At 41.8% G+C, this 16,073-nt stretch overlaps 1 protein-coding gene across 2 annotated transcripts in view; it reads left to right on the top strand.

Annotated features, from left to right (window-relative positions):
• The window catches only part of LOC110504362 (histone-lysine N-methyltransferase, H3 lysine-36 specific), a 40,786-nt gene that overhangs the window by 20,977 nt on the left and 3,736 nt on the right, over nucleotides 1-16,073 (top strand). For both annotated transcript variants that reach the window (XM_036970034.2, XM_036970033.2), the window contains exons 14-20: nucleotides 5,944-6,149; nucleotides 6,310-6,422; nucleotides 6,670-6,939; nucleotides 7,238-7,496; nucleotides 8,621-8,727; nucleotides 14,246-14,456; nucleotides 16,045-16,073. The exon at nucleotides 16,045-16,073 is cut by the window's right edge and continues 3,736 nt beyond it. In XM_036970034.2, coding sequence (XP_036825929.2) covers nucleotides 5,944-6,149; nucleotides 6,310-6,422; nucleotides 6,670-6,939; nucleotides 7,238-7,496; nucleotides 8,621-8,727; nucleotides 14,246-14,456; nucleotides 16,045-16,073 — 1,195 coding nt within the window. The remainder of the gene's footprint in view (nucleotides 1-5,943; nucleotides 6,150-6,309; nucleotides 6,423-6,669; nucleotides 6,940-7,237; nucleotides 7,497-8,620; nucleotides 8,728-14,245; nucleotides 14,457-16,044) is intronic.

The following is a 16,073-nucleotide window of genomic DNA, read 5'->3' as shown; positions in this document are numbered from 1 at the left end:
TAGACTGTATTAAAAATCAAAACATATAGCCCAACGTTTTGTAGAACAACAAGTTGCATAAATAACTGTAAATGAAGCATATAGGAGGACCTGTTACTTAACTGCTGAACACAGAATAGCCGCATGTGAACACTCCCTCTAATGGTTTGGAGAAAATATCCTTTCTACTTTATTATGCTTTTTTCAATACTATAAAATAATGTCACGGAATTCTATGCAAATATTGTCTCCTAAATCAACAAGTGTAGCCCACAGCCATTTGGCCTAGCCAGATCAGGGCCTAACATAAGGACAAGTCCGTGTGCTATTCTGTTCTTCTGTAATAGACTACATTTTCTTCATATCATGCTTCTTTTGAACTGTCTAAAATAAATAATAGATTTATTGTGAAGATGTTGGCTATATTACATGGATTTATTAGACTTTTTACAATGCAGATGTTCCAAAGGTCTGCACCAGTGGCTTGTAGGCTATGTGTGCAAGCCAGGAGATGCTAAATGTGTCTATGTTGACTAGAGGTCGACCGATTAATCGGAATGGTCGATTTAATTAGGGCCGATTTTCAAGTTTTCATAACAATCGGAAATTTTTGGATACCGATTTTGCCGATTTTAAAAAATATATATATATATATTTTTTACACCTTTATTTAATCTTTATTTAATTAGGCAAGTCAGTTAAGAACACATTCTTATTTTCAATGACGGCCTAGGAAGAGTCAGAACGACAGATTTTGACCTTGTCAGCTCGGGGGATCCAATCTTGCAACCTTACAGTTAACGAGTCCAACGCAATAACGACCTGCCTCTTGTTGCACTCCACAAGGAGACTGCCTGTTACGCGAATGCAGTAAGCCAAGGTAAGTTGCTAGCTAGCATTAAACTTATCTTATAAAAAACAATCAATCAATCATAATCACTAGTTAACTACACATGGTTGATGGTATTACTAGATATTATCTAGCGTGTCATGCATTGCATATAATCTGACTGAGCATACAAGTATCTGACTGAGCGGTGGTAGGCAGAAGCAGGCGCGTAAACATTCATTCAAACAGCACTTTTGTGCGTTTTGACAGCAGCTCTTCGTTGTGCGTCAAGCATTGCTCTGTTTATGACTTCAAACCTATCAACTCCTGAGATGAGGCTGGTGTAACCGATGTGAAATGGCTAGCTAGTTAGCGCGCGCTAATAGCGTTTCAAACGTCACTCGCTCTGAGCCTTGGAGTGGTTGTTTCCCTTGCTCTGCATGAGTAACGTTGCTTCGAGGGTGGCAGTTGTCGATGTGTTCCTGGTTCGAGCCCATGTAGCGGCGAGGAGGGATGGAAGCTATACTGTTACACTGGCAATACTAAAGTGCCTATAAGAACATCCAATAGTCAAAGGTTAATGAAATACAAATGGTATAGAGGGAAATAGTCCTATAATTCCTATAATAACTACAACCTAAAACTTCTTACCTGGGAATATTGAAGACTCATGTTAAAAGGAACCACCAGCTTTCATATGTTCTCATGTTCTGAGCAAGGAACTTAAACGTTAGCTTTCTTACAAGGCACATATTGCACTTTTACTTTCTTCTCCAACACTTTGTTTTTGCATTATTTAAACCAAATTTAACATGTTTCATTATTTATTTGAGGCTAAATTGATTTTATTGATGTATTATATTAAGTTAAAATAAGTGTTCATTCAGTATTGTTGTAATTGTCATTATTACAAATACATTTAAAAAATATACATATTTAAAAATCTTAATCGGTCGACCTCTAATGTTAACTAACGGTCAATTACCGTGGGACCGGCAGGTATCTGCTTGACAATCACCGGCTGACTAAACTTTGTGACAGCCACAGCCCTAGTTGCCGCCACACCGGCTATCATGAGTCATGACCGCTGTAAAATTCGACGTGACTATTGATTCACGGTAATCTCCTTTTATGCACTCTAGACATGCGTTGGTAGTACCCAACTTGCTAACGACCATCGGGTCCTAATGGCCTGTTACTCAGGGCTCTGTTATCCCTCCGTCAGGTCCTAATGGTCTGGTACTCAGGGCTCTATTGTCCCTCCATCAGGTCCTAATGACCTGGTACTCAGGGCTCTGTTATCCCTCCATCAGGTCCTAATGACCTGGTACTGTGCTTGCTAAAGTGATGATTTAATTCAAAACAGCATATTCAAGTTTATGCATAGGCCTATGAGCCTAAGCCCGAAATATAATACATGGACTACCGCATATTATACACGGCAGAAAAACATTTTTTTTTTAAACTGGTTTTAATTGGTCTAGCCTATATTTCAAAATGAAACACATTGTAGTAATGACCTTTGAGTGAGGACTGTATTATAATGCATACTGGGTGGACTGGTTACCTTCTGCTACTCTCTAAAAGTTCTCGTCAGGGAGAGATTAGAGTTCTAGAACATTCTGTTGGTTCATTGATTTAAAAAAAATATGTATATATTTTACCTTTATTTTACCAGTTAAGAACAAATTCTTATTTTCAATGACGGCCTAGGAACAGTGGGTTAACTGCCTGTTCAGGGGCAGAATGACAGATTTGTACCTTGTCAGCTCGGGGATTTGAACTTACAACCTTTTGGTTACTAGTCCAACGCTCTAACCACTAGGCTACCCTACCGCCCAAATTGATAGTGTAGGGCTGCTAACCCTGGAGTTATAGTGAATCTGCTATTTTTGAATAGCCTAATCATAGGGCTTTATTTTTTATTTTTTAATGTTCATAATTAATTGGGTGAAACATGACCTTTCAGAATATCTCTCTCCTTCATTTCTTTCTCCGGCACGCAGAGAGAAGGGCGGTCAACAGTTAAATTAAATGTTTTGTTGTGAATACATGTTACTGTCGATGTTCCCGAACAGTTTTCACTAGGTTTCCCAAATTAAGCACTGGGTAAATGCAGGAACAGGGTTGGAGAGCCCATGTCATACAGAATTTGGGCAGAATATCACCTGTCGCGCAGCGAGTGGCTGCATGCTCCTCAAACAGTGGTTGATGCTTGGAGTGAAATAACCAGAGTAGCCTGAAAAACAAACCAGAGTAGCCTGAAAAACAAACCAGAGTAGCCTGAAAAACAAACCCGAGTCGCCTGAAAAACGAGCCGGAGGGAAAGCAGCCTCCATTCACGATTGGAGTGCATATGGATGACATGTCTTTTATCCCATCCCCTGTTCCTGGCCATTTTGATAATGAGCCACTGTAAATCACAACTAATTTGACATATTAGTGAGTATATGATCACTTGTTGAGAGAACGGCATGTGCAGCCTGAGGCAAGGAACAGAGAGCAAGCTTTTTTCTACTTTCTCAAATCATCAATAGCCTTTAGTCATATCATGCAGCCCATATACACTATAGATACAAAAAGTGGAAATGTCTAGGAGCAACAACGGCTCAGCCACGAAGGGATAGGCCACACAAGCTCACAGAACGGGGCGGCCGAGTGCTGAAGAGCGTAGCACGTAAAAATAGTCTGTCCTCGGTTGAAACACTCACTACCGAGATCCAAACTGCCTCTGGAAGCAACATCGGCACAAGAACTGTTCGTCGGGATCTTCATGAAATGGGTTTCCATGGTCGAGCAGCCGCACACAAGCCTAAGATCACCATGCTCAATGCCAAGCATCAGCTGGAGAGGTGTAAAGTTTGCCGTCATTGGACTCTGGAGCAGTGGAAACACATTCTCTGGAGTGATGAATCACTCTTCACCATCTGGCAGTCCAACAGACAAATATGGGTTTGGCTATACCAGGAGAACGCTACCTGCCCGAGTGCATAGTGCCAACTTTAAAGTTTGGTGGAGGAAGAATAATGGTATCTGGCTGTTTTTCATGCTTCGGGATAGGCCCCTTAGTTCCAGTGAATCTTAACACTGCAGGATACAATGATATTCTAGACGATTATGTGTTTCCAACTTTGTGGTAACCGTTTGGGCAAGGCCCATTCCTGTTTCAGCATGACACTCACTAATGCTCTTGTGACTGAATGGAAGCAAGTCCCCGCAGCAATGTTCCAACATCTAGTGGAAAGCCTTTCCAGAAGAATGGAGGCTGTTGTAGCAGCAAAGGGGGGACCAAATCCATATTAATGTCTATGATTTTGGAATGAGATGTTTGACAAGCAGGTGTCCACATCCTTTTGGCATGTAGTGTATGTTTTGATTTCTAAGTCCATGCCCAACGTCCGCCATTCTTCCCCTTCTATCCCTTAACAAGGCAGTTAACCCTAGGCCGTCATTGTAAATAAATATTTGTTCTTAACTGACTTGCCTAGTCAAATAAAAAAAAGTAAAAGGTTAATTTGGGGACCGGTCGTAAAGCATTAAACATTTATGGAAATTGAGCTAGCTAGCTTGCTGTTGCTAGCTAATTTGTCCTGGGATGTTAACGTTCAGTTGTTATTTTACCTGAAATGCACAAGGTTCTCTACTCCGACAATTAATCCACACACAAAATTGTTGTTTTCTCATTTTTTCTATTCTTCTGAATCGTTTCTAGTCATCTCTCCTTCTTCCAGGCTTTTTCTTCTTGGCGATTGGCATCTAACTTTCATACTATTACCACAACAACAGACCGACCTCAGATCATCTTTCAATCACCCACGTGGGTATAACCAATGAGGAGATGGCACGTGGGTATCTGCTTCTATAAACCAATGAGGAGATGGGAGAGGCAGGACTTGCACCGCATTTAGTGTCACAAATAGAACTGACTTCTATTTTAGCGCCTTGGCAACGCAGACGCTCGTTGGCGCGAGCGAACAGTGTGGGTGCAATGATTTGAATAACATGTATGTGTACATTTATTTTGCAACGTTCGCCCATGTGACGCGTCCGGTATGGTCAGCATGTAAGACATTCTAAGGTTTGTAATCACGCACAGCTAAAGTTGCCAAATAACTCTCATGTATAGGACCTGTTTCAAATGATCCCTTTCACGCTCAACAGAGCTACTTCATACATGCACTCGCTCCGGAATGGAAAAAATATGCTTCGTACTATAAAACCATTCAATATAAAATAATGGAACGGGACTTATAAGCATAACTCGTCTGCTAAATTAACTAGCCTACAGCATGGCGCATAGCCAAATTAAATTCAGTAGGCTAACTCATATTCTGTTCTTCTGAAATAACATTTCTTCATTTCATAATGTTTCTTTAGACCTGCCTAAAATAAATAATGAATGTATTGTGATTGGTGTATATTAAATAGATTTATTAGACTTGAAAAAAAAAAAAAAAAACATTATTAACTTTTTATTTCAATGTAGATGTTCCAAAGGTGAGCATCAGAGGCCTGGATGCTAAATGTGTTTGTTAATTAACGGTAAATTACAGTGAGACCGGTTGTCTTTTGCGTGACAATAACCGGCAGACATAATGTCATTACCGCCACAGCCTTTTGTAACACCCCCCTCTTTTCCCCTCAGAACAGCCTCAATTCGTCGGGGCATGGGACTCTACAAGGAGTTGAAAGCGTTCCACAGGGATGCTGACCCTTGTTGACTCCAATGCTTTCCACAGTTGTGTCAAGTTGGCTGGATGTCCTTTGGGTGGTGGACCATTCTTGATACACACAGGAAACTGTTGAGGGTGAAACCCAGCAGTGTTGCAGTTCTTGACACAAACCAGTGTGCCTGGCACCTACACTGTTCAAAGTCACTTCAATCTTTTGTCTTGCCCATCCACCCTCTGAATGACACACAGACACAATCCATGTCTCCATTGTCTCAGGGCTTATAAACCCTTCTTTAACATGTCTCATCCCCTTCATCTACACTGATTGAAGTGGACTTAACAGGGGACATCAATAAAGGATCATAGCTTTTACCTGGATTCACCTGGTCAGTCTGTCTTGGAAGGAGCAGGTGTTCCTAATGTTTTGTATACACTATGTCAAATCTCCAATCCTTTGTTCAGGTGGTGGCCTGCGGAGGTGTGTCTTCCTAAGAACGTCCCAGAGAAGATCCTCCGTATGAAACACGAGGTGGGGGAGTTCCCCGTTCAGTTCTTTGGTTCTAAGGACTACGCCTGGACCTACCAGGCCCGAGTCTTCCCTTACATGGAGGGAGATGCCAACAACAAGGACAAGATGGGGAAGGGTTGTGACGCCATCTACAAGAAAGGTTAGAAAGAAACCTCCTTTACCTGGTTATAATATAATATATAACAAACAATAGACTTCATTTTAGAAAGAAATGCCAAAGAGCATTTCCTAAGTCTTAAACAATAGAGATGTTTCCAGGTACCACATAGCTGATAAATCTAACTTCCGTTTCCTTTCAGCTCTGAATGAAACTGCTGAGCGGTTTATAGCGCTTCAGGCTGAGAAGGAGATGAGACAGCTTCAGGAGGACAGGAGGAACGACAAGAAACCTCCTCCCTACAGACACATCAAGGTACCGCCCCTTTAAACCTCCTCCCTACAGACACATCAAGGTACCGCCCCTTTAAACCTCCTCCCTACAGACACATCAAGGTACCGCCCCTTTAAAACTTCTCCCTACAGACACATCAAGGTACCGCCCCTTTAAAACTTCTCCCTACAGACCCATCAAGGTACCGCCCCTTTTAAACCTCCTCCATGCATAATTCACGCAGAAGTTTGAATTGCATCCGCTTATCTCAAGTGCTTATTCTTCTCAGGTGAACCGACCAATTGGCAAGGTCCAGATCATCACGGCGGACCTATCGGAGGTGCCTCGCTGTAACTGCAAGGCGTCTGATGAGAACCCGTGTGGCATGGACTCCGAGTGTATCAACCGCATGTTGATGTATGAGTGCCACCCTCAGGTGTGTTTGGCAGGGGAGAGATGTCTGAACCAGAGTTACACCAAGAGACAGTACACCCAGGTGGAGATCTTCAGAACCTTGTCACGAGGCTGGGGGCTACGGGGCGTCTCCGACATCAAGAAGGTACAGACTAGGGCATCAAACTACAACACAAAACAGTTCCCCTTGTGTTTCTGTTTTTGTTAAGAGAACCTTGTCCCACTACAGTTGTGCATGGCTGCGTACATAATTGGGATAAATAAAGTATTTTCAATTCAATTCCAAGGCCCTTTATCCCTGATTATCCTTGTTGATCTTTTTAAGATGTGGACATACAGTAGTATATTTAGCCTCCATATGCCGCTGTGTCTGTGATGTAAAAGGTGCTGTGTATCAGCTGGATTATAACCAGAGTCTCTGCTCTCCTCTCTCTCTCTCTCAGGGTGCATTTGTGAATGAGTACGTGGGGGAGGTGATAGACGAGGAGGAGTGCAGAGCCAGGATCAAACATGCTCAAGAGAACGACATCTGTAACTTCTACATGCTCACTCTGGACAAGGACCGGATCATAGACGCTGGACCCAAGGGGAACCAGGCGAGGTTCATGAATCACTGCTGCCAGCCCAACTGTGAGACCCAGAAGTGGACGGTAAACGGAGACACCAGGGTGGGGCTCTTTGCCCTGGAGGACATCCCCGAAGGTCAGAGGAAGTACTAACAAACCTACTTCTGTTACTAACAAACCTCCTGGAGCCTGGTTCCATTTCTGTTACTAACAAACCTCATGGAGCCTGGTTCCATTTCTGTTACTAACAAACCTCCTGGAGCCTGGTTCCATTTCTGTTACTAACAAACCTACTGGAGCCTGGTTCCATTTCTGTTACTAACTACTGGAGCCTGGTTCCATTTCTGTTACTAACAAACCTCCTGGAGCCTGGTTCCATTTCTGTTACTAACAAACCTCCTGGAGCCTGGTTCCATTTCTGTTACTAACAAACCTCCTGGAGCCTGGTTCCATTTCTGTTACTAACAAACCTACTGGAGCCTGGTTCCATTTCTGTTACTAACTACTGGAGCCTGGTTCCATTTCTGTTACTAACTCCCGGAGCCTGGTTCCATTTCTGTTACTAACTCCCGGAGCCTGGTTCCATTTCTGTTACTAACTACTGGAGCCCGGTTCCATTTCTGTTACTAACTACTGGAGCCCGGTTCCATTTCTGTTACTAACTCCCGGAGCCCGGTTCCATTTATGTTACCATCTCCTGGAGCCCGGTTCCATTGCTGTTACCAACTCCTGGAGCCTGGTTCCATTTCTGTTACTATCTCCTGGAGCCTGGTTCCATTTCTGTTACTAACTACTGGAGCCTGGTTCCATTTCTGTTGCTAACTACTGGAGCCTGGTTCCATTTCTCTTACTATCTCCTGGAGCCTGGTTCCATTTCTGTTACTAACTCCTGGAGCCCGGTTCCATTTCTGTTACTAACTCCTGGAGCCTGGTTCCATTTCTGTTACTAACTACTGGAGCCTGGTTCCATTTCTGTTACTATCTCCTGGAGCCTGGTTCCATTTCTGTTACTAACTCCTATGCCTGGTTCCATTTCTGTTACTAACTCCTGGAGCCCGGTTCCATTTCTGTTACTAACTCCTGGAGCCCGGTTCAATTTCTGTTACTAACTCCTGGAGCCTGGTTCCATTTCTGTTACTAACTCCTGGAGCCTGGTTCCATTTCCATTCCTCAGGCACTAGGGCTTGTGACCAAAAGTATCTTTGTAATTTGTAAAGATACACTGCCAGGTTCTGTACAGGTATCTTTATTTGTGTGCAGGTGTGGAGTTGACCTTCAACTACAACCTGGAGTGTCTTGGTAACGGGAAGACGGTGTGTAAATGTGGAGCGCCCAACTGCTCTGGGTTCCTGGGGGTCCGACCAAAGGTAAGGCTCGGAGACTGACGAATGTCAACATGCAAAACATTTTAATTTATCTACAGAAATCTACAGTAAGTGCTTTTAGTTGTTTACTGTGTGATGATGAGTTATACTATTAAAAAGGACAGGCAGACTGGTGAATATAGTATTCTATAGGCAGACTGGTGAATATAGCAGTCTATAGGCAGACTGGTGAATATATCAGACTGGTGAATATATCAGACTGGTGAATATATCAGACTGGTGAATATAGCAGACTGGTGAATATAGCAGTCTATAGGCAGACTGGTGAATATAGCAGACTGGTGAATATAGCAGTCTATAGGCAGACTGGTGAATATATCAGACTGGTGAATATAGCAGTCTAAAGGCAGACTGGTGAATATATCAGACTGGTGAATATAGCAGTCTAAAGGCAGACTGGTGAATATATCAGACTGGTGAATATAGCAGTCTAAAGGCAGACTGGTGAATATAGCAGACTGGTGAATATAGCAGTCTAAAGGCAGACTGGTGAATATATCAGACTGGTGAATATAGCAGACTGGTGAATATAGCAGTCTAAAGGCAGACTGGTGAATATATCAGACTGGTGAATATAGGCAGACTGGTGAATATATCAGACTGGTGAATATATCAGACTGGTGAATATAGGCAGACTGGTGAATATATCAGACTGGTGAATATAGCAGACTGGTGAATATAGCAGACTGGTGAATATAGCAGTCTAAAGGCAGACTGGTGAATATATCAGACTGGTGAATATAGCAGTCTAAAGGCAGACTGGTGAATATAGCAGACTGGTGAATATAGCAGTCTAAAGGCAGACTGGTGAATATATCAGACTGGTGAATATAGGCAGACTGGTGAATATATCAGACTGGTGAATATAGCAGACTGGTGAATATAGCAGTCTAAAGGCAGACTGGTGAATATATCAGACTGGTGAATATAGCAGTCTAAAGGCAGACTGGTGAATATAGCAGTCTAAAGGCAGACTGGTGAATATAGCAGACTGGTGAATATAGCAGACTGGTGAATATATCAGTCTAAAGGCAGACTGGTGAATATAGCAGACTGGTGAATATAGCAGACTGGTGAATATATCAGACTGGTGAATATATCAGACTGGTGAATATAGCAGGCTGGTGAATATAGCAGTCTAAAGGCAGACTGGTGAATATAGCAGACTGGTGAATATAGCAGACTGGTGAATATATCAGACTGGTGAATATATCAGACTGGTGAATATATCAGACTGGTGAATATATCAGACTGGTGAATATATCAGACTGGTGAATATATCAGACTGGTGAATATATCAGACTGGTGAATATAGCAGACTGGTGAATATAGCAGACTGGTGAATATAGCAGACTGGTGAATATAGCAGGCTGGTGAATATAGCAGTCTAAAGGCAGACTGGTGAATATAGCAGACTGGTGAATATAGCAGTCTAAAGGCAGACTGGTGAATATATCAGACTGGTGAATATAGCAGTCTAAAGGCAGACTGGTGAATATAGCAGACTGGTGAATATAGCAGACTGGTGAATATAGCAGACTGGTGAATATAGCAGTCTAAAGGCAGACTGGTGAATATATCAGACTGGTGAATATAGCAGTCTAAAGGCAGACTGGTGAATATAGCAGACTGGTGAATATAGCAGTCTAAAGGCAGACTGGTGAATATATCAGACTGGTGAATATAGCAGTCTAAAGGCAGACTGGTGAATATAGCAGACTGGTGAATATAGCAGACTGGTGAATATATCAGACTGGTGAATATAGCAGTCTAAAGGCAGACTGGTGAATATATCAGACTGGTGAATATAGCAGTCTAAAGGCAGACTGGTGAATATAGCAGACTGGTGAATATAGCAGTCTAAAGGCAGACTGGTGAATATAGCAGACTGGTGAATATATCAGACTGGTGAATATAGCAGACTGGTGAATATATCAGACTGGTGAATATAGCAGACTGGTGAATATATCAGACTGGTGAATATAGCAGACTGGTGAATATAGCAGACTGGTGAATATAGCAGACTGGTGAATATAGCAGTCTAAAGGCAGACTGGTGAATATAGCAGACTGGTGAATATAGCAGACTGGTGAATATAGCAGACTGGTGAATATAGCAGTCTAAAGGCAGACTGGTGAATATAGCAGTCTAAAGGCAGACTGGTGAATATAGCAGACTGGTGAATATAGCAGTCAAAAGGCAGACTGGTGAATATAGCAGACAGGTGAATATAGCAGTCTAAAGGCAGTCTGGTGAATATATCAGACTGGTGAATATAGCAGACTGGTGAATATAGCAGTCTAAAGGCTGACTGGTGAATATAGCAGACTGGTGAATATAGCAGTCTAAAGGCAGACTGGTGAATATAGCAGACAGGTGAATATAGCAGTCTAAAGGCAGTCTGGTGAATATATCAGACTGGTGAATATAGCAGACTGGTGAATATATCAGTCTATAGGCAGACTGGTGAATATAGCAGACTGGTGAATATAGCAGACTGGTGAATATATCAGACTGGTGAATATATCAGACTGGTGAATATATCAGACTGGTGAATATATCAGACTGGTGAATATATCAGACTGGTGAATATATCAGACTGGTGAATATATCAGTCTAAAGGCAGACTGGTGAATATAGCAGACTGGTGAATATAGCAGACTGGTGAATATAGCAGTCTATAGGCAGACTGGTGAATATAGCAGACTGGTGAATATAGCAGACTGGTGAATATAGCAGTCTATAGGCAGACTGGTGAATATAGCAGACTGGTGAATATAGCAGTCTATAGGCAGACTGGTGAATATATCAGACTGGTGAATATATCAGACTGGTGAATATAGCAGACTGGTGAATATAGCAGTCTAAAGGCAGACTGGTGAATATAGCAGACTGGTGAATATAGCAGTCTAAAGGCAGACTGGTGAATATAGCAGACTGGTGAATATAGCAGTCTAAAGGCAGACTGGTGAATATATCAGACTGGTGAATATAGGCAGACTGGTGAATATATCAGACTGGTGAATATAGCAGTCTAAAGGCAGACTGGTGAATATATCAGACTGGTGAATATAGCAGTCTAAAGGCAGACTGGTGAATATAGCAGACTGGTGAATATAGCAGTCTATAGGCAGACAGATGAATATATCAGACTGGTGAATATAGCAGTCTAAAGGCAGACTGGTGAATATATCAGACTGGTGAATATAGCAGTCTAAAGGCAGACAGGTGAATATATCAGACTGGTGAATATAGCAGTCTAAAGGCAGACTGGTGAATATAGCAGACTGGTGAATATAGCAGACTGGGGAATATAGCAGACTGGTGAATATAGCAGTCTATAGGCAGACAGGTGAATATATCAGACTGGTGAATATAGCAGTCTAAAGGCAGTCTGGTGAATATATCAGACTGGTGAATATAGCAGTCTAAAGGCAGACTGGTGAATATAGCAGACTGGTGAATATAGCAGTCTATAGGCAGACAGGTGAATATATCAGACTGGTGAATATAGCAGTCTAAAGGCAGACTGGTGAATATAGCAGACTGGTGAATATAGCAGTCTAAAGGCAGACTGGTGAATATATCAGACTGGTGAATATAGCAGACTGGTGAATATAGCAGACTGGTGAATATAGCAGTCTAAAGGCAGACTGGTGAATATAGCAGACTGGTGAATATAGCAGTCTATAGGCAGACTGGTGAATATATCAGACTGGTGAATATATCAGACTGGTGAATATAGCAGACTGGGGAATATAGCAGACTGGTGAATATAGCAGACTGGTGAATATACAGTGCCTTGCGAAAGTATTCGGCCCCCTTGAACTTTGCGACCTTTTGCCACATTTCAGGCTTCAAACATAAAGATATAAAACTGTATTTTTTTGTGAAGAATCAACAACAAGTGGGACACAATCATGAAGTGGAACGACATTTATTGGATATTTCAAACTTTTTTAACAAATCAAAAACTGAAAAATTGGGCGTGCAAAATTATTCAGCCCCTTTACTTTCAGTGCAGCAAACTCTCTCCAGAAGTTCAGTGAGGATCTCTGAATGATACAATGTTGACCTAAATGACTAATGATGATAAATACAATCCACCTGTGTGTAATCAAGTCTCCGTATAAATGCACCTGCACTGTGATAGTCTCAGAGGTCCGTTAAAAACGCAGAGAGCATCATGAAGAACAAGGAACACACCAGGCAGGTCCGAGATACTGTTGTGAAGAGGATTAAAGCCGGATTTGGATACAAATATATTTCCCAAGCTTTAAACATCCCAAGGAGCACTGTGCAAGCGATAATATTGAAATGGAAGGAGTATCAGACCACTGCAAATCTACCAAGACCTGGCCGTCCCTCTAAACTTTCAGCTCATACAAGGAGAAGACTGTTCAGAGATGGAGCCAAGAGGCCCATGATCACTCTGGATGAACTGCAGAGATCTACAGCTGAGGTGGGAGACTCTGTCCATAGGACAACAATCAGTTGTATATTGCACAAATCTGGCCTTTATGGAAGAGTGGCAAGAAGAAAGCCATTTCTTAAAGATATCCATAAAAAGTGTCGTTTAAAGTTTGCCACAAGCCACCTGGGAGACACACCAAACATGTGGAAGAAGGTGCTCTGGTCAGATGAAACCAAAATTGAACTTTTTGGCAACAATGCAAGACGTTATGTTTGGCGTAAAAGCAACACATCTCATCACCCTGAACACACCATCCCCACTGTCAAACATGGTGGTGGCAGCATCATGGTTTGGCCCTGCTTTTCTTCAGCAGGGACAGGGAAGATGGTTAAAATTGATGGGAAGATGGATGGAGCCAAATACAGGACCATTCTGGAAGAAAACCTGATGGAGTCTGCAAAAGACCTGAGACTGGGATGGAGATTTGTCTTCCAACAAGACAATGATCCAAAACATAAAGCAAAATCTACAATGGAATGGTTCAAAAATAAACATATCCAGGTGTTAGAATGGCCAAGTCAAAGTCCAGACCTGAATCCAATCGAGAATCTGTGGAAAGAACTGAAAACTGCTGTTCACAAATGCTCTCCATCCAACCTCACTGAGCTCGAGCTGTTTTGCAAGGAGGAATGGGAAAAAATTTCAGTCTCTCGATGTGCAAAACTGATAGAGACATACCCCAAGCGACTTACAGCTGTAATCGCAGCAAAAGGTGGCGCTACAAAGTATTAACTTAAGGGGGCTGAATAATTTTGCACGCCCAATTTTTCAGTTTTTGATTTGTTAAAAAAGTTTGAAATATCCAATAAATGTCGTTCCACTTCATGATTGTGTCCTACTTGTTGTTGATTCTTCACAAAAAAATACAGTTTTATATCTTTATGTTTGAAGCCTGAAATGTGTCAAAAGGTCGCAAAGTTCAAGGGGGCCGAATACTTTCGCAAGGCACTGTAGCAGTCTAAATGTAGACTGGTGAATATAGCAGTCTAAAGAAATGACCTGTGTGTACGTGTGTTTGTCTCCCAGAACCAGCCATCTAAAGCACGGGAAGGAAGGGAACTAAAGGAGGGCAAGAAGAAGGTTCTGGTGAAGAGGAAGCCTCAGCAGGAGGTGACGAAGGAGAGGGAGGACGGGTGTTTCAGCTGTGGGGACGGAGGACAGATCGTGTCCTGTAAGAAGACAGGATGTCCCAAGGTCTACCACGCAGACTGTCTCAACCTGGCCAAGAGACCTGCAGGTGAGTGAAGGGGCGAGAAACCACCTCCCCCATGGAAGCTCTTTGACACAAAATGGCTGTTATATTGCGTGTGATTGTTGTATGGGACTTGCCTAAGAGGTTGTAGTCTGTAGATTTTTGTGTCATTAGAACTCATCAACAAGGGATTTGGACATGGGGAGGGGAGGGGAGGGGAGGGGAGGGGAGGGGGGGGGGGGCCTAACTTCCCACTGGGCACTCCACGTAATTTCAATGTGGATAATTACGTAATATTAGTTTGAGACATTGATCAATTCGATTAAAACCTATATTCACCCACTCAAAAATACAGCCAAAATGTTGTTGAATTCCCAATGTGTTTATCACTATGCTTTCAACCATCTCAAAGCACAACCAGCTTTATATGATTACATAAGAATAAATATGTAGTTACTGTATTCTCAAAATGTGGCCGTAAATGTTTTACTCAATTTGAAGGTAGAATTTTACATTAGTTTATTCTCATTAGATATTTATTCATTAGATATTCTCTGGTACTTTTGCATACTTTTTAGTCAGTAGTTATGAAAGTTGCAGCATGTCATTGCCCTCTCACTTTACTGTGTGTGCGTCTTGCTAGCTGTCACTCAAATGGTGAGGGGCTGGAGCTAATTGGCTGAAACTCAAATTGCTCGGGTGCTGGTCCACGCCAGGGTAAATGTAGGGAATGATTTCAGAAAGAAAATCACATTCAAACTAGGGATTTTGTGGCTAATTCAGGTAAAACAGTAATTTTGCTAATAGATTATGCATGTATAAACTACACATTCACACATCCAGCTCAAATTGTGAGGTTTTATAAAAAGAGAAAAATACTTACTAGTTGCCAAAGCAACGGAGCATGTCTTTAACTAATATTGAATTGTGTTTGGTTGACAATGCAACCAAATATCAACATTTAAAGGACATATATCAACGTTTTGGAAAGTCATGAATCCAACATAGCATCTGTTAACTTGTTGAGAAGTTAATAGGCTATTCATTGTATTTTAAAAGTGATATTGAAATGTGTTGAGTTGTCAACACAACCAAATGTCAACATTTTTGAAGGAGATGTCTCTCTTCTGCTTGGATAGGTCCATCTGTCTGGCCTTAATTCTTGCAACTTTCATTTTTTTGGTTGAGATGGAGATGTGAATTCAACACATCAATTATTCATTTGTAGACCAACAGGAATTAAAGCCAGACTCAGTCGGTGGGACAGATGGAATTATACAGGCAGAAGATACATCTCCTTTAAATGGTCATATTTGGTTGCTTTGACAACCAAACACAATTCAATATCATTAAATATGAAATCAACCAGAGCTTGAAACCTTAGGCTTATTGTGTTGTCTATTTGTAGTTGATTTAGTACATCGGAGAAGGAAAGAAGTCATATTAGTCGTTTTTGCTTTTTGTTCAATCCTCAAATCTGGAGTTTCCTGAAGGACTGTAAGAATCTGTGGTTCATGAACATCAAATCAAATTAATTTGTCACATATACATGGTTAGCAGATGTTAATGCGAGTGTAGTGAAATGCTTGTGTTGAGCTCTATTGTAGCAGTGATTCTGTGTCTGTATTCTAAGGCCGTTGGGAGTGCCCCTGGCACCAGTGT

This window comes from Oncorhynchus mykiss, chromosome 25 (genome assembly GCF_057628025.1).
Source record: "Oncorhynchus mykiss isolate SJ-2025 chromosome 25, ASM5762802v1, whole genome shotgun sequence".
In the NCBI taxonomy this organism is placed as follows: Eukaryota; Metazoa; Chordata; class Actinopteri; order Salmoniformes; family Salmonidae; genus Oncorhynchus; species Oncorhynchus mykiss.
This window is presented reverse-complemented; position numbering and strand designations above follow the sequence as displayed.